The sequence below is a fragment of the Dryobates pubescens genome, chromosome 4 (assembly GCF_014839835.1).
Source record: "Dryobates pubescens isolate bDryPub1 chromosome 4, bDryPub1.pri, whole genome shotgun sequence".
NCBI classification, from domain to species: Eukaryota; Metazoa; Chordata; class Aves; order Piciformes; family Picidae; genus Dryobates; species Dryobates pubescens.
Window position 1 is genome coordinate 23868908 of NC_071615.1, and position 23297 is coordinate 23892204.

The window sequence follows — 23297 nt, forward strand, 5'->3', positions numbered from 1 at the left end:
GAGAAAAATAGCAACCACTATTAAAACAAGGAGTAACAAGTTCTTACAAGAGCTAGTTCTTTCACTGATGATACCTTTCTCTGCTGTTCCCTGAAGTAATACACATTATCCAGGGTGAGGGGTGATAAAGGAACTCCTAACCAAAAGCTAACATCTCAAAACATCCAAGACACAGGTTGTGATGTAAATGCATGAGAACATGATGATGTTTTAAGACCTCCTATTTTATGCGTAACAAGATACTGTCACAAGGGCAAATCCATTTAAACTACAGATGAATTTTATTAACGTGATCAAGTCACATTTCTCCCCCTCCAACCCTCAAGCTGATTAACCTTTAAAACACAGAACCACCACCCCATAAGTTTCTAACATTCTTGACTGGTGTAGACTGTTGTTGTTTCAGTCTTCACCCAGTACACTTCAAAAATACCAGAAAATTCCCCCCAAACAGGAACTAGACCATCCTTTGTCTGCCCCACATAATTACTCTTTCCTTGACAGTCACCGTCTTTTACACCGCAATCCTCACAAAATGTCAAGCACTGCTCTGATCAAAAAAATCAGTTTTTAAGCTTTTAATGCAGGTACAAAAGCCCAGTCTGCTGTCAGCATAAACATTTTTATAGAATTGCAAACCTCTAAATGCCACACAGAGCAATGCTATCCCTCTTTGAAACTTTGCCTAACAGCTCCCTCAAAGCAAGAGCCCAGTTATTTCAAACTAAGTCATACAAGAGGAAGCAGTCCTGTGATCATCATATTAAAAGTTTTTAAGTTAAATATGTTTTGATTTTGACTATTTCAGTGAGGGAGAGAAGGCATTTACCCGCCCTACCAATGATTGATTTCAAAACAGTTTAGAGAAACAGGCAGAAGCAAGTGCAGGGCTTTTTTTTTTTCCAAATAGCAAAAGAAATGTATCTTGGTGTTGGCCCTCTGGTCACATTCTGTGCTGCTTTTCTTAAGACAATCTAAACAAGGCAGATGTAGCCAGTATCCAGGCAGCAGCTAAAGCCTGAGCACTAGAAAGGCACTCTGGGGGTGGGGGATGGAAGGGAAAAGAAGGAGAAGAGGAGGAAGCCATTTGGCTATAAAAAGGATCTTTCTTTCCTGTTGAAATGCAATGTAAAGAGTGTCAAAATGGCTTAAAGGTGGGGAGGTCAAACATGTTTTGAGATGTTAAAAACTCCTCAGCTTTATCAAAAAAACATGAAAAAGGAATCTTAAAGATACAGTTTTGTTCTTCCAGTCAAAATACTGACATCATAATGGAAATTTCAGAATTGCTTGGAGCTATTATCTGTTCACTTTTACCACAAATTAGCCATTAGTTAGGTTAATATTTTATCCTAATGAATATGCCACTAAAAAAAAAAACAACACACACCAAAACCTACACAAAACACCAACAAAAAAACCCACACTTGTGAAAATTTCTATTTTCCAGTAATTATCAGATGCACCATCTTTGCCAATCTTGCCTCCCCTCCCTTCAGCAAGTACCAAAAAACCCCAAACAAAAAAAATAACCAGCCACACACAAAGCCAGTCACTACTATGGCTGACTGCAACAATAAGGATGCTGGAAAAAACGACATGAAAAGCAGTTTTATTAATGCCAATATCAGCACAACACACCTTTAATCTTTATGCACTCTAAACCACAACAGTAGGTGTTTTGTACTGCTAAACAAATATTTTACAAACCTCTGGGACTATCACAGTACTTGCTATTTAAATCCAATAATGAAATTTCAGTGCTCTTCTACACCTTATTCAAAGCTGGACAACTAATGGGTGTTTACAAAAAAAACCCCACCAAGATGTAAGGGAAGGCTTAGTGAAGTTTGTGTATTATTGTTCACCCTTTTCTATTTCCTCACTCTAATAAGCTCCCAAAAGTAAGCACACTCACACAGTAAAACTTTTTGCTGTGGCAAATATGTATGTCCTTAACTTCAGCTTCTTTTCTACTTTGTGCTGCAGCAATACTACTCAGTAATCATGCCTTTTTAGCTCATGATAAAGAAATTAGTGATATGAAGAGTTATTGAAGCACAGACTGACACCCCAGACCCTGCCCACACACACTCCTCTCCTACTGATGAGGAAGCCATCCTTACTCTCTTGGGCCAATCACTCAGGCTCTGCTCTATAAAAGCTGAACAGCTCCCACATGAGACGCCAAACCACCATCCCAGAGGCTAGACTTGAAAGTTCATTCACAGGAAATTGGATTTACACCTGCCTCATATGAGAGGTGCATACACTAGGGACACAGAGCAAAGCTACTTCTTCACCATGACCTCCCACCTCCACACTTGAAGGGGCCTGGGAAGTGTAATAGGGCTACCTTCAGAAAAAGCATTTCCAATGCAAACGAGTCTGATTTCCAGCTGCAACTTTTGAACTGAAAACCCAGCTCATCCGTCTCCGTCACAGAATTTAAGTTACGCATCAAGAAATCAATTCCATCCATACAGATGTTAGGATGTTGTTAGCATACTTACAATCCCACTCAATCACTGAAGTACTCTCATGTTCTATAAGCACCTTGTCTGTTTCAAGTTTCTGCATTCCACTAAAACTTGCTTGGGATGGGGATTGCACTAACTGGTATTACAGCTCTTTGGGGTATAGGTGTTCTTGATTTGCAGAGTTGTTCTATGGGAAAAGTCCTCTGAGAAGTGGCAAGTCAGACCTCTCTCACACAGGAAGGTTTTAAGCAGGAAGTCTTCCCAGCACCTCATTGGATTGACTTGTTAAAGAGTCAAGGCTCATTCAGGTTTCCTATTTGGACAGTTAACTGGGTTGAAGAAGTCACCCTTCCCTAATCATTCTCAGGAATGAAGCTGACCCACACCACACCGGCTGTTTATAGGAAAAGACAGAAGGAGAAAGCGTAACTTCCCTTTCAGTTCTGGAACTAAGGGTTAATGACAGCACCACACAGAATATAGTTAGTACTGAAGCTGGAATATTTTAAACAATTCCTCAAGCCATATTCACTAAAACTTGTATCAGAAATACAATCAGACCTAACATGGCCCTTTTCCCACAGCCAGATGAATTCAGTATTTGTTCAACACCGTTTGATTTTGGTCAAAGCTCAAATTAGTAGGAAATGTTCTATCACTTTTTAGGGCAACATGGCTCAATCCCCTCATGTCAAACATTGCATTCAGATGCCAGCACCATTGCTAAGTTGCCTGGTCTCAGATGTGACCACAAAATGCAGCACAGAGGTAGCAAGGACATAAGCCCATCTTAGCCTAGCATACATCTTTAAGGAATAAGTACAGAGAAATAAGGTAGAACGAGTTGAGTCACTGAACTAGGTAGTACCTCCTCTTTCTTTTGTTCCAACATACAATTGGTATATTAAGATTTTCATATAAACTTTCAAGTCCACAGTATGTGATGTTGACTTTCACCACACAACCACCTCATTCAGAAACACAGCATCAGAAAACATCATTTAAAAACCCTACAAAAAGTGGGTTTTTGAAAAGGTCAGGACAATGAATAGCCAAGAGGTGGCAGTGCTTCTACCTGATAAACAAAACCATTCATTGTTTATGGAATTCTAGTAGGGTGGGAAGTCTGGTGGCAAAGAGTGATACACCGCAAGAGGCACAAATGTTAAACTGCCCCTCTCTGCCTTTCAGCTGCAGTGCAGTCAAACTAAATAGGCTCTTCAGGTGCTACATCCAGTTCTTGGTTAAAGAACTGCTTGGAGTAGCAGTAATAGTGTAATATTAATCTGGATGCTTGTAGACAAGAAGGTGGCAATATTTTAGTGGTTTGGTAGGCTACACTAAATGAAAGCATTAAGACACTGTCTATGCAGTTTAACTTGAGAAAGCATTTTGAGCTTTAAAATAAAGATCACAGCTTTTTCAGATTGACTCAAATTTACAAAAAAGGAAGAGTAACTGTATAAATCAGTACTTAAATTTCACTTGGCATTTGTACTAGCCTAAGGAAATCCCAAGACTGCCTCACCTCTGAATTTTTAACATGGTTCTTGAGCACTGGAAGATGAAGTTTCAGTTCACATGTTCAGTGCAAAGGTCACAAGCTCTGCAAGACCATGATCAGAAACATTCCAGGGCAGTGTTGCTTAATTCATGGCAACAGCTTTATTTAACAAAAGCACTCAAGGAATGGTTTCCCTCCGTAACTCCATATGGGATCAAACATGAAACAAGTCAGCTTGCTCCAAGAAGTGGCTTTTGACCACATGAGAGCTGGGTGTTTTGACAATTTGTTTGGCTGTTTTTGTTTCTTTGTTTGAACTTTGATTTGTAAAGCTCTTCCATTCTGAAAGCATTTCTACCTAGTTTTAGCGGAAAAGAACCCGTGGCTTACATACTTGGCAGGAATGTCTCCCCTGCTTGAAGAAAAACACATACATGAAACATGGAAAAATAACCCCCACACCATGATATTCTCTCACAGACTTGGAGTGTCTTTCAACAACAGCCATTTTGCTCCTAGTGAGCTGCTGGCAGCAGTTTGCCTGGGTCAGACAGGGGCCTCTGAAGAGGGTTTTCCTTTCAGATCACTAGAATTTCCTATCTCTTCACATTATGCTGCTCACAAACATGTGCCGCTTCATTAGAACATGTACATCCAAAACAAGTTATTAGGTTTACAGCTGTTGAAGTCACCTTGGATTATTCCCCCCTACTTAGGAACTATACAGCTGTCAAAGTATCTGCACAGAATCCAAATGGAAAAATGCCAACTGATTTCCAAAATGAGAATCCACTCATACAAGTGGCAACTATTTCTTTACACATCTTAGGAAAATTCATACCAACAAGCTTTGTGGTAAAATCATTAAGCCAACACAGAATTAGGTAGTTGTTCTCAAAGCAAGGAATAAATTTATTGTTTCCAAGAACAGGCAACTAGAAAAGTTATGAGAATATAGTGATTGTCATGACTAGTTCATCGGATTTCTGTCCCAAGGTAAGCCATATACAAATGCACTTGAATTTTGCAATGTAGCACTGTTCTGTATATGCTGAGGAATACCTGAAAGAGGTAAACAGGATTTCCAAGGCAGCATACCATTTCAGCTGATAGCGTATCTCAGCTGAGAGATACCACTGTTTTTATGTTTAACATTCAATACTTGCTCTTTCCCATCTCTCACCTGTCTTGTGCAAAGCGTTTCCTTTTATGCTTCCTCCTTGGACGGCATTACACTTCAAACCCAATATTACTGATTAAAAATACCATCTTCTGTAGCCAGGATATTAAATTTCATGCATCATATGGTATTTTCAGTTGAAACTTTTTTGTTGTTGCTCATATTAGAGAGCTAATGTAGAAGAGTAGAAGACAGTATTGTTCAAGGTTTCTCCATGGTAATTTCAGATGCAAATTAAGATGGAAGAACATCTTGTGGACCAGTTACTATACACTACACAGCTTTCCATATTTTTTCCTGGCACAGCTGTATTGAACATCAGTGAAGACAAAACAGCAGTTCTGACAGGATACTAGCTCAATATATTATTCATAGATTGATTAACTGTCAGCATTTATCTTTCATTTAGCAAAAGTCAGTCTTACTATGTGTGCCAAACCCTCATAAATACTATATAAAAATGTTTGTATCCTGACTATATAAAAACAAATTAATAGCAATAGAAAAAACATCACTGAACAGCTGAGAGGAATGAACATGTGGCTCCATGTTTACACAGTGACTTACACTAACAAAACAAATATTTAAAAGTGAGAAGTTTACTCACAAGAACACTTTATATTGAGAAGCAGAACTATGGCTTTAGCAAAAAATTCATTCAAAGCATCCAAGTTAAATTCCCTTTCCCAGTCTGAGTTGTTAGATTTAAGGCAGGGCTGCAGAAAGAGATATGAGCAGGTTTGGACAAGAGAAAAGGAACTTCAGTACTTTGCTGCTTCTTCCCTACAGCGTCTTCAAACTCCCTCTGCTTCCTCCATTGTCCAATGATTTCAGTGAGCATCTCACCACCTTCCTTCCTCTTGTATTTGGGCCAGGTCACCCCGTTACTTTCTGCTGCACTCTCTACTTTGAATCGGATTCCTTCATTTATCGATAGCAAAAAGGCAATGCAGATTCAGGTGATATGGGATAGTGAGGGAATTATCTGGGTTGTGTAAGCCACCTTGAAAATCCCCACCCACACACAGTGAATCCAACTTTCTGTGCCTGGACCCTGCATGGAATCCACACCATCAAGAGGATTCACCAGCTCAAACTCTTTAGCAACCCTGCATTTTTGCTGAATGGCACAGCCTGACATTAAGTTTCAGAAGTGACATCCTATGCAGGATGAAGATACTAAACTCAAATCCCATTCACAAGGCTATTACTTGAAAGGCATATCTTTTCTGGAAAGAACTACCAAAGGAGCCAGCTCACTAAGTCTTCCACACAGTTCATGGCTAGATGAGCAAATAGGACACCAATTAAAACAAAGCTGGTGAGTAGTTTTAATACCCCAAAAGCAGCTATAAAAATTATGGTACTTTCTGCAGATAAACAAAATTCAATTACTTGCAGCATCTAAGGACTGAGATGAAAATAAAATTATTAACCAAAAGAATGGCTAATTTAACTTTTCCCTCTAGCTTGAAGAGTATAAGCTGAACTTTTAAATTAAGATTCTCCCATTTCTACTATCAATGGCAACAATACCAAAAAGCTTTATACAAGAGACCAAGATAGGAACACTAGTATTTACGACATGTCAGTCTATAGTAAACATAGTATGCCAGTGATCAAGAACTACTTCCACTCACTTCACTTACTCAGAAGCATAGGAAAAGTAATGAAATGGACAAGCAAGTGTTCAGGTGAAAGAAGAGCCTCTGGATCTAATCCAAGCCTGAGCATATAGTATACCACTACAAGCTTGAGCAGTCGGCCAGAGAACCCAACTGCTCCCATCTTTACAAAGACATGCTGATCTTACTTACATCCAGTCAATGCCAAGGGCTCATATAAGAGGAAATAAATTCACACTAAATTTTAATTGCAGTACTTCAGAGAACTACTAGAAAGTTTCTTTGGGAATTTCTGGAAGACCTACCTTCCTAGATAAAGACATTTTAACTAGCAGCATCACATGCGCTCAAAGCATACAATTGCTCCCTGAAAATGTCCTTTCAGTAGTAAACCACTGCAATAGAAGGCCCACACACTCCTTCCAGCTCACACCAACCTTGCCTTGGAGGCTTTCCACTTGTCTTTGGTAGAAAGATGTTAGGCTGGCTTGACAGAGTTCCTGTTGTTTGGAGCGTAACAGTTCAGATTCAGAGGTATATACTGAACTATTTTTTCACAAGATGCAAAGGCAGTATACCATCAACTTTGCCACAAAGGTAGTAACATGGAGTTAAAAATCACATTTTGATAAGCCACAATTATTGAAATCAAGTATATCAAATCTGTATGCATTTGTATGTAGTCTGTCATTGGGAAGAGGACCTCTTAAGAGTAGCCTGAGGTTTGGAGTAGATGGCCCTCCAGAAGCATACCAGTTATGTGAAGAAAACCAGCTCCAGATCCTCCAAGGCTTGCTTACACTGACATTAGTCTGCATAGACTGCCCACTGAGCTCCATACTAACTATGCTACCAAAACCCATACAACACAACTGAAGTAAGGCAGCCATGCTTCATCAACAGAAAGCTCATTGGTCACATTAGTTTCCTTTGCTCTAGGAAGAGGCTCAGAGGCCTTGGAAAAACAGGTACTTCCAGAACAGAGCAAGAGCTACCATGAAACAGTACTGTCAATTAAAATGCACATTGCGTAAAACACAGAAAGCAGACGACACCTCCACTCTAAGAAAGGGCATGACGTTACCATTTGGGACACTGTCAACAGCCAGCATTTCACCCTAATCTAATTCCCAATTCTAATTTTATCAATGCTTCAATTATATTGGAAAGATTACATCCACCCCCTCACTTGAAATTCTATTAAGTACAAGGGAGGAAGAATCAAGAAGAATAATACGTCTTCCTCCAGTTACTATTTTAAGTACAAGAGCAGTGCTGGGAAGACCAAGACCTCAGTGTTCCAGTAATTATTTGGTACTTCATCCTCTAATTCCCTAATGTTTTGTTGTTAGTTTGATAGTTATTTCTTTCATGGTAGAATCCACTCCAGACCGCTGACTGATGTTTCCAGTTCTGAAATTTACTTTCCCTAGAGTTGAGTTTTAAGTTTTGTTTGGGGTGGGGTTTTGTTGTTGTTGTTTTTTAATGGTCCCTCCTTTCTCCAAAATATTTGCTCATACATTTAAAAGCCTTTAACAGCAGTTGGAACCAAATGCAGTATGTTGGAACACCACTAACGTTACAGCTGCTTCTACAGTAACTAGAAGGGGAAAAGTTCTAGTTGCCATTTGATCAGTCAATTCATTATGATACAATACATAACTTGGTTATCTGCATAATAGTTTCTGTACCTTGCAAGCACTTCAGTGTGAATATCAGAGTCTTCATTTCCCCCTACATATAACCATTGTTCTCTGAAAGGAGATGCCTCTCAACTCTAGCTGGCTTGCTTATCAGTCATCAATTAAAGAAAATCTGGTTTCCAAATTGCTCTTCTAGCCACAAAAACAGTTTAGGACACACTCCTCTGCCTTATTTGGCAAACAGTTTCTGACTGAGAAGCCATACCTTTCTCAAGTAACATCTCTGTATGGATCAAGTATTCTTGAAATTTGAGTGACTTTGTCTAGCAGCCTGCAGACCCCCTTCACGCTCCAACCTCAATGTATTAAATCTCCAGTGCCTTTGGGCAAGCCATATATAGCAGTGGGGGCGGGGTGTGCTGCAGGGAGGTGAAATTTAACTCTTCACCAGCACTGCTTTTAAAGGAAAAAAGGCTTGGAGGCATGCTAATTCTTACCATTTCTTAACAAGTTTTTCCTCAGAGTAACAGGCTCACTCTGCCTCATACATGTGCTTACTGAAACATTTCAGAACTATATAGATGACTTCCAAACCACAGATACATACAGCAACAGCAAGCCCCTGGGAACTACCAACTTGATCTTTATCTTTTACACTCTCAATCACCTGACATGGCATTACTCAAGGTTACAGATCAGGAACAGCAGTAACCTCACACAACAGGGACCAGTGCTGACTAGTTCAGTGGAGATTCACAGACCACACTACCAACCCTTACTGCAGCATTCTCTAGTGCCTTGATGCAGGCACTAGGTTGGACTACAAAAGGCTTAACAGCATCCATAATGCAGCCAGCTTTTGAGCTTTGCTTGCAGCAAAGATTTAAGGCTAGGGATTTTTATATTGTGCACATAACTGACAGCATGAATGGCCTGAGTAATAAGAACCACTGAAGTGAAGGGGGAGGGAAAAGGGGAGGATTTGAAGTTTGATAGCTGACATTTTCCCCTAAATGATAGTTTGCCTTTTGTTAATCAAGAGCAGCTGAACAAAAGGCTGTATAAAATTAGTCTTCTAGCATATGCCTGCCACTCTGGACTGCAAGTACCTAAACACACAAACATGACAAAACCCAAGACAACATGGGTATGGAGAAGATAAAGCCACAAGCTCTACCATCTGATAATTCCCCTGAAGTTTCATTTCTGAATCTTGCATCCCTGACAGGCTTTTAGTCCAAAAAGAGAATTTGGGTAGTTCTGTACATTCACAAGACCTTAACTAGGAAATCTTTGAGTAGATGGTAATTAATAACATTGGGTATCTACAAAATGCATGGGATGGGCACATAATGCATAGAAACAAGCAGGAGAAGGTTTAGCAAACTTGACAAAGTATCTTTAAATATCTTCATTTTCCATGGAGACCAACACTGAAGGGAAAATTAATCAACACAAGTTTATGTATTACGTTTAGCTCACTAAGGTCTATTCTTCCCTGCCTTAAAATCCAAAGGCAGCTGCTATTTTTACAGTCCTGTGAAGTACTGGTACTGAGAACCACCTTAGCAATTACTTGTGTCATCTTTGCAAGACAAATACTTATCATAACAGCATCCTTTGGTCGGATTAATCTGCCCATTTGGGGAACAAGTTTAAAATACTAACTTTTTTCAGTAGAGATGATTTCCACTACAGCACTGAAGACATCTCAGTCCCCAGAATTTAAAAATTCTGGGAAGTGACTTACACCCACTGCTATTGAGACAAGTTTAGGGATTGCCTCAAATTACCTACCACCTGCTGCTCTAAGGTAAACCCTTTCTCCAAGTCAGCACCAGTGCAGAGGCATATAGCAGAAAGTTTCCAGTCCAAGTCTTAGTCACTTCAGAAGTATTTCACATACATATATAGAAAAACTGCTCACCAGACATCATCCTATCCAACAAGCTTACCATCCATGGTTTTGGAAATGCATTTTATGCACTCAAGTGAATTGAGCTCTTCTTAGGCAGAAGTTCTTCATAGGAGGAGTGATTGGTCATTGGAATGGGCTGCCCAGGAAGGTGGTGGAGTCACCATCACTGGATGTGTTTAGGAAGAGACTGGATGGGGTGCTTGGTGCCCTGGTTTAGTTGATTAGATAGTGTTGGATGATAGGTTGGACTTTATCTCAAAGGTCTTTTCCAACCTGGTTAATTCTATTCCATTGAATATGTAACTGAGATCATTCTTGTTAGTGTCAGTGTTGCATGCAGATTCGAGAGGCAGCATGGTAGAACACAAAATGTTTGTGTTCCCCATCTGTGGGTACTGAATTTAACTCCTTTTCATGCTAAACATCTAGAGCACTCAAAGCTGGTCAGTTTAGTGCCTAAATAAGATTAGCTATTAACTCCATAGTCAAAATTTGTTTTGTTGAGGGCTGATACGAGGAAGAATGCAGATCAAGTCAAAATAACTTCAGGAAAGTACTACTGCTACATTAGTCACATGCAATTTCTCTTTATGATGGCACAGGGATGGAAAAAGTGGTTGTCCCAAGTGATACTGCATAATAAAGAATCTTTTGAGCCCATGAGAAAAAATAGCATTGCTCTGATTCTCTAACATGTTTGGATGCACAAGCACAATTTGCTAGACAAGAGGACCAAACCCATCCCACCCACACACAGCCTTTCAATAAGCACCACCAAAGAAAGTAGAAAACCCATGGAAGGATTTGCAGCTGAGCCCATGATGAGAACAGCTAAAAGCAAGGACATGTACTTAGTAGATCTTGGGATCAGGGACACCCAGGCATTACATTAACCAATACTTGCATTGCCAAGCTGTAGTCACGCTCCCATCCAGTATTTCTACACTTTTAATTAAGACTTACAATGATAGGGTAAAAGCACTAATAAAAAGTATCAACTACATAATCATGATCCACTATATGATTATATTTGTAACAGCTCTATTGAAAATGGATTATAGCTAAAGACAACAAACCCCTCCCGTGAAATCTTATCTGTGGTAACATTAGTCTTACATTCAGTGCATTGTTCATACAGCTTAGGTCTGCGTTCTCAACACATCATGATTCTTTGTCTGATGGAAAGACACTAACAATTTTGCAGGAAGGAAGGGAGCACAGGAGGAGAACTAGGAAGAGACAGGGTCAAGATAGTATTGAAAGAAGAATGATAGCTTCTTAACTTTAAAACAGAGGAACTAAGTAGTTTTCCTCTAAGGAAGCATGGTCTAGCAAGCATGTTTAAATGCTCTGAAGATGTAGCTAAAAGGAGAAACTCGTCCTATGTGTGATACAGGACTTCCTCACTAAATTGAGGAGACCCTCTCTCCAACTTACAAGGTATATTTTGTCAGTTTTAGCAAAACTGAGGTTAAAAATAAAATTAATTTCTCAGTATAGACTAGTTTTGTGCCTATTGTATGCACACCTCCAGCCCTATTTTCAAGGAAGTTACTATAATCTGAAATCTGTGCTGCAACCTGCAAATTTCTACTGATGTTTTTTCCAAGGATATTCCCAAAAGTAAAGACAGGCCATGAAAGCTGCCTAAAAAGACATTTCTGTCTCTTCCAATTTTTACTCACTGGAAGCTATCTGAAGTCATGTTTAATTAGGCCAGTAACATAATGGTATCAGACTACCACCACAGAAAAAAAGACACACAAAACTTTGCTGTATTTACCCTAAATTGCTGAGAATATTTGAACATCAGTCACAGCAAAGCAAGGAAAGAGGTTTTGCTTCTATCCAGTATGACATTGTAGCTGTTCTAAGCCCAGCAAAGTTTTTGTTCTCTTGCAAAACAGAAGCAGTTAAATAAAATGCTTTTACATACCAGGAAGATCTAGGAACCAAAAGGTGTGCTGGGGAAGGAGCAGATAAAAGGAAAGTAAAGTAATTCAAAATGTGATCTGCTTAGCACCAAATATCTGAACACTATTTGTAAGTTTAAAAAGAAGCGTGAAATTAAAGATTATTAAAACTCTTCATTGTTCTGAAGACATTAAATCCACATCACATAGACTACATATGAACAAAATAACTCACCATCCTACTTTCTTTATCAAGAAAGAAAGAAAACAAGTATCAGTAACCAAATCCATAGTATTGTTTTCAGAATGGGCACCTGCATGTGCATTTGAGATCAGAAAAAACACAGTAAGTAGCAGTAAATGAAGGGTGCATCATTATAAATAAGTATATGCGGTTTCTTACATATTGTGGAAGTATGAATTTCTCTAGCTCCTGTGTACATTCTCCTCTAAAGCTATAGTAGCCACAACAGCAGCAACATAATGCAGTATTGCATAGTAAGACCAGAAACTCCACGATGCAGTCCTTCAGTTGTAACGATGTTGTTAGGTAAAAAAACCCAACAACTAACATTAAGAAAATGAAAAACAAGAGCCTGCATCCAATACTGCAGTTTAATTGTAAGTAGCCTTTGAGCAAGAAACACAGAAGCTGGCACAGAAGCATATTAATCCCTTGGTATTAACTGTTTTGGTGAGACTATGGGTAGACATTGTTAGGAGCACCATGTTATTCAGTGTTTGCCAGTGATGGCAAGGAGGACCATATCAAGCCTATTCTTCCATCCTAGCCAGGCTATTCCTCCTTTTCCCTCGTACAGAGTATCTCAGAATATATGTGGTTGGAAGAGACCTCAAATATCATCCAGTCCAACCCTCAGCCCAGCACTGAAAGGCCCACATTAAAACATGTCCCTAAGCACCAGGTCCACATGGTGCTTGAACACCCCCAGAGATAATGATTCTACCATTACCCTGGACAGTTAAAATGCATTTCCTAATATCCAGCCTAAACCTTTCCTGGAATAGCTTGTAACTGTTCCCTCTAGTCCTCTTACTTGTCATCAAGGAGAAGAGGCTGGCTCCCTCCTTGCTCCAGCCTCCCTTCAGGTAGTTGTAGAGAAGGTGGTCTCCCCTCAATCTCTTCTTCTCCAGCCTGAAGAACCCCAGCCATTTCACTCACCTGGCATGGAACTTCTGAGTTTGTGAATTAATCTGACCAATGAGGAAGCTAGAACTGATGCAAGCAAAAGGCATTAAGTGTGGCTGAGGCAAGAAAGAATTTTAAAGTCCTTTCTTGCAGGGGGAGCCATGCTGCTATAGGGCTTTGCCTTGCAGTCTGTAAACCACTTCTAAAACGGAATGAGAACTAGATGGTCACAGACCATTACACTGACTGAATCTGGCAACTCCAAACTTTCCACAGAAAGTGTTGGAAGCCTGCTATTGAAGTGTTTTGGCCATCCACCATTAGTACCAAGAGATACTAAAGCACGTAAGCAGCTGAGTCAGCATACAAGAAGCCCCATATTATTTGATACTTTGAACCCTTTCCACAACAGACTCATTTGAATTCAGGTTGTTTATCTATGCAAGCCAAGTATCCTGCAGTTGTTCCAACATTTTCTAAGCATCTAGTTCAGCACGTAGTCTGTTCAGACTTCTACAGAAAGGGAGGTTCTCTTTCAGCCTGAGAGATGACACAGTCAAATACACTTTATCATGCCAGTTTTATTTAATTATGGATGAGACTAAATTAAAACCTTTAAGTCCTTTTCTAGTGGCTTTTAATGACAGTAACGCCTGGTTACTACTGTAACATTTATAGTTCTATCCATACAACAAATGGGGTCATACAGAGAAAAGAAATCAGGGTTGAAAACACAATTATTGCCACACTTGTAGAATGCTTTGAAATATCTCAGATACGTGTTTTCCCTTGCTGCCCAGGTAGCATTTTACCTCAGCAGACAGCAAAGTTCCAAGTGGTAAGCAACCAGACTGGGTTTCAACAGCAGCTCTAGGCCAAGGAAAGATTTGCCCCGTTTTGTGTGTCCAGGAGTTTACTTTTCTTTCATGCACCACTGCAGTGTTTGCAGGCAATAGCCACTCTGAAAATCATTCAGATTTCCACTCTCTCATGTTTGCAGTATTCTCTGCTGTCAATGACTGTATGTACCCCAGAGCTCAACTGAGACCAGAACCAACTCATTAAGAGACTGCTCTAGACATCCCAGTAGAGAGACAAAAATCTGCATTTCTCTGCATTGAAAGGATAAGCAACTGCTTGAAACTTGAAACATCCAGTAAGTAACCACCCACAGTGCTATTTCCCTTCTCACTGGAGGGAGTCTCAAAATGGGAGTGGAAGGAGGAAAAATTATGACAAATGGACAGTGGTTCCCAGATGGAAAGGTGGAAAGACCGGAAAGGAATGAAAGCAAAGGTAACAGTGATGTTGGAAGAACAGGAGTTATCACACTCTAGGAGAGGAGGTAGAAAAAAAGCCAGCCAGCTGCTTTGGCCCAGAAAAACCTCAGGGACATTCAGTCACATTCTTTACAACTGATCTCAAACAGAGTGCGGAAAGAGAGCTCTGCATCCAAAAGAATTACTATTCTGCTAGTTTACACATGAGATCTGCCTATGCTCAAAATTAACCTGCATGACATTAGTCTGAGGGAATACCCTGCTCTGTCACCAGATTTTCCCACTTAACCTGCTGAGCAGAACCAGAGTTTGTAACTACTAAGGTTTCAAGCTACCATTCCTGCCTTGCATTTTAGGTTTGTTTTTATACTACTAGACAGCCAATATACTTAGTGCATCACTTAAGTACTGTCTTGGAAAGCTGTCTTTCTATTAGCCTTCCTTTCATGAGGCTATAGATAGCATTCTTAGAATTAGACTAGCAATAACCCTCGGTTTTGCAGCCACCCTTTCTCAAAAAAAATTGTGTGACTCACCTGCATGTTTGGCAAAAGTGAGAAAGATATACAGTAAAAACTGTTCCCAACAGTCATAGTCTCTCCCAAACATTTCCCTTTGAGGGAAAAATAAATACTTGCAAGTACTGATCAGGCACACCCACAGTAAGGAACCACCAAAACCCACTAATCCACAGTAGAGACCATTAACTTGGAGAATACAAGCCTCTCAGTGGGAGCCAAAGGCCTGACGTTTTTGACTTGCTTTAGAACGACTTCTAGATCTACACGACATAAAACCCACCCAAAACCAATCCTAAGAGACGGGTACTCTTTTCAAAACACACTGCTGAACAAAGTTAGTTATGTGAATTAAGTTAACAAGCTTTTTTTGTAAGGAGTTCTAGAAAAACTGTAATCAAAGCTAGAGTATCCTTTTTCCCTTTACAATTTAAACTTTTAAGTCTACAAAATGCCTTGGAGCACTGGTCCTAGCTAGTCTTCACCAAGTGGTGGTGGATAGAGCTGAATAGCCTATGCTATGGCCAAGAGCCCTCAATCGTTTTATTTTACACACTTGAACAATAAATTGTCATACCGAGAACACAAGAACTAGAAGCTTCTTAGCCCATGCCACAAGTCCAAAGTCAAAATGAATGAAACGCAGCTATTTTAGCACATTAAGAACATGCTGAATGGCAGAATGAAGCGAAGCATTATTATGCACGTTCTTTTGGAAGTCTGTGAGCAGGAAGATACTTGGATACCACAGAAAGCCATACACAGGCCAATTCCTCTGAAGTTGCTGGGTTTTGAAGGTTTGTTCGTTTTGCAGGTTTTGCTCGGTTGGGTTTTCTGCAGTTTAGCTTCCTTGCCCCTAGAGCACAGCCCCACCACCTCAAATATAATTTTACATTTTTTCCCACAGAATTCCTACTTTCTGTCCTCTGGCACTAGCAACTTCAAGAAACTAGAAAATATCTTCTAAAGCGTTTTCGAAAATTATTTCGGACATATAGCTGCATTACGGGGGACAGAAAAAGCATCTTTGCAAGCTGAAAACAAAGGCAGCACATTTCACTAGGCTAAACATCTTCATATATCAGTTAAGCAAGCATCCCACAGAAAACTCTTGTGTAACTGTCCTCAGGTTTTTCCCCTGAGGTGGCTTGTTGTGCCGTCTTGAATCCATACTGGGAGGAAACCATGTCCAACACTCAAGTCAATGGAAAATTCCAGTAAAATCCCCACAGCTGACTCAAATTTCAGATGAAAATCAAGCTTCAAACTACCATAAGCAAGAAACTACATCCCAATAAAACTTAAAACGCTTTCAGTAAATTTTGAAGATCTGTGAAATACTACTTATCAGAAACGAAACTTGTGAGCAAAGCATTTGAAATGCAGACCACTAAACCATGTTCACATTTTTGTTTGTGTAAAGTTCTCATTTGCACCACAGGGGCAAGTAAAACGTCATCCAAGAGCTGTAGCTTACCAGATGCAGCTGATACAGGCAAGAATCATTTTTGCAATCCCCCGCTTTTTTTTTAACTGAAGGCAGCCGAAAGACCTCTTTCCTCGTTACAATTATCTTCCATCCCCTATTAATTTCTTTATTCTTCGATGGGCTACGTACTGAACACGCTAATTCAACTTTGCACAAAGAAACATTAGGGGCTTGGGGTACACCAGACTCTTCTCACTGCTACCTCCAGGGCCTCGCCACCCCTCGCCACCAAGCTCCCTCCGAGAGGCAGCACCGGCAGCAGCCCGAGGCTCCGACCACCGTCTCCCGCAGCAGCGGCTTCCCCAGCGCACCTCCTCCTCTTCCTGCCAGGCGGCGGCGCGGAGCGGCGCCCTGAGAGAGCTTTCCCCCAAACCGTTAGCGGCTCCCGCCCCCAACACCGGCCGTCGGAGGGACGGCCCTGTCGTCCCCCCCGCGAGACTACCCCCGAGCCGCGCGGGTCAACAAGCGTCGACAGCCTCCGAAGGTGGGAGAAGCACCGCGGCTCGTCCCTGCCACCACCCGCCCTCCACTGCCGGCCCGCCCGCCAGAGGGTGAGAGGCGGGAGGGGGCCCTCTGGCGCCGGGCAGGGGCGGGAGCGCGGCTGTCCCACTCCCGTTTCGCGCCGCGCACTCGCTCACCTCGTCGTCGTGGTGCTGGCAGTAGCTGGCCCGGTCGGGGAAGACGGAGAGGATGTTGTAGGGCGAGGCGGGGTAGGGCGGGCTGAGACCAAGCGGGGCACCGGGGCCGGCAGCGGCGAAGCGCTCGATGAAGTGGTCCTTGGTGAGGCGGACGCGCTGGTGCGCCCGCACGCAGTTGTCGCACAGGTGTTCCTGGCAGTCGAGGCAGCGGGAGCTGGCGGCGTTGCCCTCGTCGCAGGAGCTGCAGCGGGGCTCACCCTGCCGGCTGTGGGGTCGTCGCAGCAGGAGCGCCGCCGAGCTGCCGCCTGAGGAGGAGGAGGACGTCGAGGAGGGCGCGGCCGATGCGGCGGTAGCGGGCGAGGAGCCGGCGGCGCGGTGCGGCGGCGGCGGGCGACCGTGGTGGCGGTTGTTGCCGCCGCCCCCTCCCGCGCCGGAGCCGGCCGCGGGCCCGGAGGCGCGGCCGTTCTTCTGCTCGTCGGCGGTGGCAGCCACAACGACGACGTCCAGCAGGTTGCTGAGGAGGAAGTTGGAAGAGGGCAGCGCGTCCATGCCCGAGGGCTCCGAGATCACCACCTTCTGGTCACAGATGGGGCAGCGCAGCTTGAGCGCGTCCCCCGCGCCGGGGTGCCGCTGCGCCTCCAGGCACTGGCGGCAGAAGGCGTGCAGGCAGGGCAGGACGTGCAGCCGCCGTGGCGGGCCACCGCAGGAGGAGCCGCCACCTCCGGAGGAGCTGGAGGTCTGTGAGGAAGACGATGAGGTGGAGGAGTTGGAGGAGAGGGGAGCCGGCGAGCCGCACATCTCCTTGCACAGCGGGCAGATCTGGAAGTCGGACTCGGGAAACGATGCCATTTGCGATGGGCCTGATTCCCCGATGGAGGAAGGGGGGCGTAAAAGTGTATCTCCCCTACCTCACAAAAAGTGTGGGCGGGAAAAAAAAAAAGGCTACGAGGGGCGTTTAGAAAGGCGTGGGGAGAAGGTAGCTTTACAAGCGGCTTAGGAGCAAGCTGCCATCGATCAGTCGTTTTGCCAAGTGGTATCGATTGGCCAGTTTTGCAAATACGATGTCATCGATCCGGTGGTCTGCAGAGAGCTGGATCCCGTCCTCGTACCTCGCTGCTGCCGCTTCCGGGCTCGCTGCTGCGGGGGGTTATTTTTGGTATCAAGGTGTAGCTGTCCCGTCTTCTCTCAGCAAACGGATCCTCTCTTCCCTTACATGTACTTAACCCCCGATTCCCTGTTGCATTAGACAAATTGTATCGATTCCCAGATCAGTCAATACCTCACATAGTCTTCGCATTTCCCTCTTGGGTCAGCAGTTTGACAACGTGGTTTGGTTACTTGTCTTCTTTCTAAAGAGAAAGTGCATGGGCGCCAATTGCTCGATCCCCACCGCATCCAGCGGGGACCGGACCTCTGTCCGCCGGGACTCGACGCTAGTTCCCACGGCCGCAGGACGGGGCTGGGGCGCCGACGCGGCAGTGCAAGTCCCTCTTCACCGAATCGGGAGGACGCTGGTGGGGAGCAGCAGGGGTTTAACTCACGTTTCTCTCTTTCTTCTTGGGGCGTTGGGTTTTTTCTTCTTTTCCTTTAAACCTGTGCTTGTCGGGGGGGAAGGGGAAATTTCGTTTCAGTTCCCCCCTCCACTTTTGCAATCCAGAGCAGCTCTAGGAGAGAGAGAGGCACTGAAACACAGTGGCCAGGCAGATTTCTCCGGCTCCAGTCTTCCCCCGCCGCCGCCTGCTCCACCACCTCATGACTGGGGGTGGGGATGGAGGGCGGCGTTGGTGCCCACCCCACCGGCAGAGGCTCACGCTGGCGGGACACAGGAGGAGGAGATGGGAAGGGAAAAAGGGCTCCGGGGACAGATAAGAGCAGCTCCTCTCACCGCTCAAGCTCCCACCGGCCGTCTTCCTGTGAGCGGGGCTCCCCGCAGAGAGCCGCGCCGAGCTCACGGCAGCCCCACAACACGCGGTGCCCAGCGGCTCCCGGCCGGGTACGGGCCGGTCAGCACCGCGGGCTTGGCGGCTCTCGCACTCTGCAGCGGCCGCGGCTAGGCAGAGAAGCAGTGGCAGGTCCCCGCCGGCCGCCTTGAATTATTCATGGGGGGGGGTATTATATTCACTCGCACAAATTGGAGCCGCTGTGCAATGCTATCTGAGCGCGCTACGGTCACCCCCTCCCTCCTCCTCTCCGGTTCTCGCTCGCTCTGAGCCCCTGCAGCGCCCAGGATCACATTTCCTTTGTCATCTCGCCTCTTCGCGTGGTGTTTTATTGAGAAAACAAAAATAACATAAAACTCGAAGAGGAGGAAGGGGGAAAGCGGCAAAAACGCAAACCGCCCGCCTTCTCCGCGATCTGCCAAGCCAAAGCCCACCAGCCCCAGGGGGTGAATTAGCAGGAATTACTCACTGATGCGGCGGCACTATCCCAGGCGGCGTGGGATCCGGAGAGAACCATCGCGCCGGGCGCCTTCCCCCTGCCTGGCGGGGTGCGGAGGGGCAGAGCCGGGCGGCACGGCCCTCGGGGTGCGGAGGGTGGAAAGCTCAGAGCGCGGAGCAGCGCATGGCCTGCCTCGGCGTGGCCCGCAGTACTCGCGGCGGCGCTAGCTCTAGCCCCGCTGCGGCCGCCGGCACTGGGGCTGCGCGGCGTGCGGGAGCCTTTTAAGCTCCGACGGCGCGGGCTGACTTCCGCCCGGCCACGGGGGGCAGCCGGGGGGCGGCGGCGGCAGGCAGGAAACATTGGCCCTCATTCTGCCCGACCTTCCCCCATCCACCCGCATCCAGTCCTGCCGTCCCCCCGTGGTTATTTAATATCGCTGGTTTCGGCACCTGGAACACACACGCACACCCCCGCTCTGTTTGATGCGCTTCGGCCGCGGCTCAGGCGGTCTCCCCTCGCCCTGTGCCGGTTGGGATGCGAGCGAGGAAGGAGCGGGGCTGCGGGGCCGTTCTTTGAAAGCATCGGGGCGTTAATGCAGCTTTAAACGTTAAGCCGCTACATTAATTGTTTTCTTACGCCCAGTCTAGGGGTGATCTGCGGCTCCTTTCTCTGCTGTTGCGGTTGCTGCCCGGTTTGCCGTGCCCGGGAGGGCGGTTGCTGCCTAGGGGTAGGCGTTTCTTCTTTAAACTGGCGCGGTGAAGTTTGCAAAGATCAGCGGCGATGCCATTTGCATTGCTGCCAGACCAACCTGAAATAAAACCACAGCACTTGTTTTGTTTTAGTGAAACGCTTCACCACCACCAACTGCTAAAAGGAAAGTTTCAGTTGCAGAACAGCTGAGCGGACACCCTCTTCTCTAAGTGGGGTTTGTGCTAGCAAGGCAGGGCACATGGCATGTTATCCTCAACAAGGAAACTGGAAATGCTGGCAAGTTTTACAACGTGAAACCGGCTTAGGGATTGGAAAGAAGAAAGAACGAGAAAAAAAAAAAAAAAAAAAAAGGAAAAGGGGGGAAAAAAGGAAAGTAATAAAAATAGGAACGGATACAGACAGATCTGTGAATTGAAGCATCTGTGAGTAAGGCAGGGGGGGAACACACACGACTGAGTGGAATCAAAACAATTAGTGTGAAGTAATGATAATGCATTTTCAAAAAATCATCAAAAAGGAAAACCAGCTATTAAGGTATATTGAACTTTGTTCTTCCTGTTTAGGCCTTAGACTTAGAAAAAAAACTGACACTATTCAGGCCTTACACAAATAACACTAACTTTAATTGTCTCCTTAAAAAGAAAAATATCTTTTGCAGGCAGGTACTACATAGCAATAAGCCATGTCCCTGAGGCTGTCTTGCCCAAAGCCCTATAGAAAACTGAGAAACTTGGGAGCACTAACATGCTTATGCAAGACCAAACAATGGGAATCCCTGGTGAAGTCCATGGGGCAAATAATGTGCATTAAGTTGTAAAGAAGTATGAATATTTATTATGCCCATCAGTAGTATATTGAGCTGGGAACTTGCTTATGTATCACTAAAGGATTTGGGTCAGGGGCTATATTCTTAGTATTACATATCCATATGTTCCCAGTTGAGCATGCAGGTGAAACCCATCACAGCTTTGACTAGCAGAGGTTAAAAAATCATTGAGCCTTGCCTCATCTCTGTTTGTTTGTCCTGCGGTTGCTGCAGAGGATTGGGCTTTTCCAGATGAAGCCAGTTAGTTGTGAAGAACACTAACTCCCCAAACAACAAACGTGTGGTTGATCTCTTTGGGTTTCACAGATGATACTTTCCACTAGCTCCCTCAGTAGAAACCATAATCTTTTGCATTCCAAAATATTTTAATTGGGCAGAAATTCCCAGCTGCATGTCTCCAAGCATATCTGACACCTCTGTCTTCCTCAATGACAGCTGTTTGCTTTCCAGCTAACTGTCTGAAGAGGGGAATTTTGCATGTCCATGCTTCATATGGCTCTAACGGGTTCACAAGGCTACCTATACACTGGAAAAGGTCCTCCTTGCTGACAGGGTCTACTGTATTTGTGCCAAAGCACTGAACCTTATTTACAGCTTACGCCCTCCCTGGGCTTGTAAAAGGCTGTAAGCAATTCAGTGTCCCTGAACAGTGGGTCTTTATTCCCCAGATATCGTCCTCATATTTGAGCACCTCTGTCTTCCTAAATCAAAGTCCTCCTTTTCTTCTCCCTCCATCACCACCAAAGGAATGCAACATTTCGAGGCTTCCTTTGGTTATGGATGTTTTCCTGTCTTCATTATGAAAAAGACTAAAATAAAGCTAAAGGCACTACGCCAATATTACATTCTGTTCTGAAACATCAGCTGCTGGAGCACTTGTGTGCCCAACTACACAGCAGATAGCATCATGCATTTTTCTGCTTAGTGCACTAACTCAATGTTTTATGATGCAGGTAACTTCTTCTGCTATTAAAAACCCCCTCATCTCTCCTCAGAGAAAGACCTCAATATATTTCATTTGTTTTCTAAGCTTACAAACACGTGGGTGAGTAACAGCACATGAGCAGTAGGTGAAATACGAAAGGCTTCTGGTTCCTTGGTAGACAGCAGGATGAGAACTTATGTTTATGATTTTTCCCTGGGAAGCCAGTGGTTTGCATTTAGCCTTTTTGTTTCTTAGAAACAAAAGAACAATAGCTATCCTGGTTAGCAGGGCTATTGTCCCTCTGTGCCAAATAAATGAAATCTCACTGCTTACGTGAGCACCTGAGGCATTTCTCTGCATTCTGCTCTTTCTCCTTTGTGTTGCTCTGCTGAGGTTTCTCGCATTCATTCCCATCTCTCCAGTATTTTTTCACACACGTTTCTCTCATCTTTCTTTTGTTCTCCCTTCAAATGCTGTTGCTGCTCTGAATTTGACACAGTAGTTATGTACTAAAGGCAAACCCATCATTTAAACTCTGTAGAAATCATAACTGTGTCAGGGACACGTCAGGACTGCTAAAATATTAACCATTACAACATTGTAACAGTGCTACAACCTGAGCATAACTGGCCAGATCTTCAGAGGCACCTTAGAAGTGTCAAAATAGCTGTGAAAATTTCATATGGGCCAAAGTTGGAAAATCTCTGTCCTTTATTACCTATCCAGCCACTGCAGCTAAAGTATGTAATAAAAATACAAGTGGTTTGGTTTTGGTTTGCTTGTTTGTGTGTTTTCCTTTGTATTTCAGTGGAATATAGGACATTGGGGCAGAAGACTGCGCCTGAATAATTTTCTAGCTTCTGCTCCGATGTCACTCTCTGTACTTGGAATCATCGTTTGCTTGAAGGAAAGCATCTGCTTTCTGCCGGCAGCACTACAGGACAAACAGAATGATGTTCCTGCCAAAAGCAATACAGCTGGAAAAGCCAGGGGTCTGGAGGTTAAAAGCTTTGTTAAACAGAACCAGGTACAGTAATTGAGGATATTTTACTGTAATTTTAGAGGCAAACATTAACATAAGGAACTCTCCCACCTGCGTGAAATGGTCCAGCAGCCAC

The 23297-nt window shown here is 44.0% G+C and overlaps 1 protein-coding gene across 1 annotated transcript in view; it reads right to left on the reverse strand.

The window, feature by feature from the left end:
* TRIM71 (tripartite motif containing 71) overlaps nt 1–18187 on the reverse strand; it is a 53134-nt gene extending 34947 nt beyond the window's left edge. The window contains exon 1 of the mRNA XM_054160943.1: nt 17339–18187. Within this exon, the coding sequence (XP_054016918.1) occupies nt 17339–18187 (849 nt within the window). The remainder of the gene's footprint in view (nt 1–17338) is intronic.
* Nucleotides 18188–23297: the final 5110 nt, after the last annotated feature.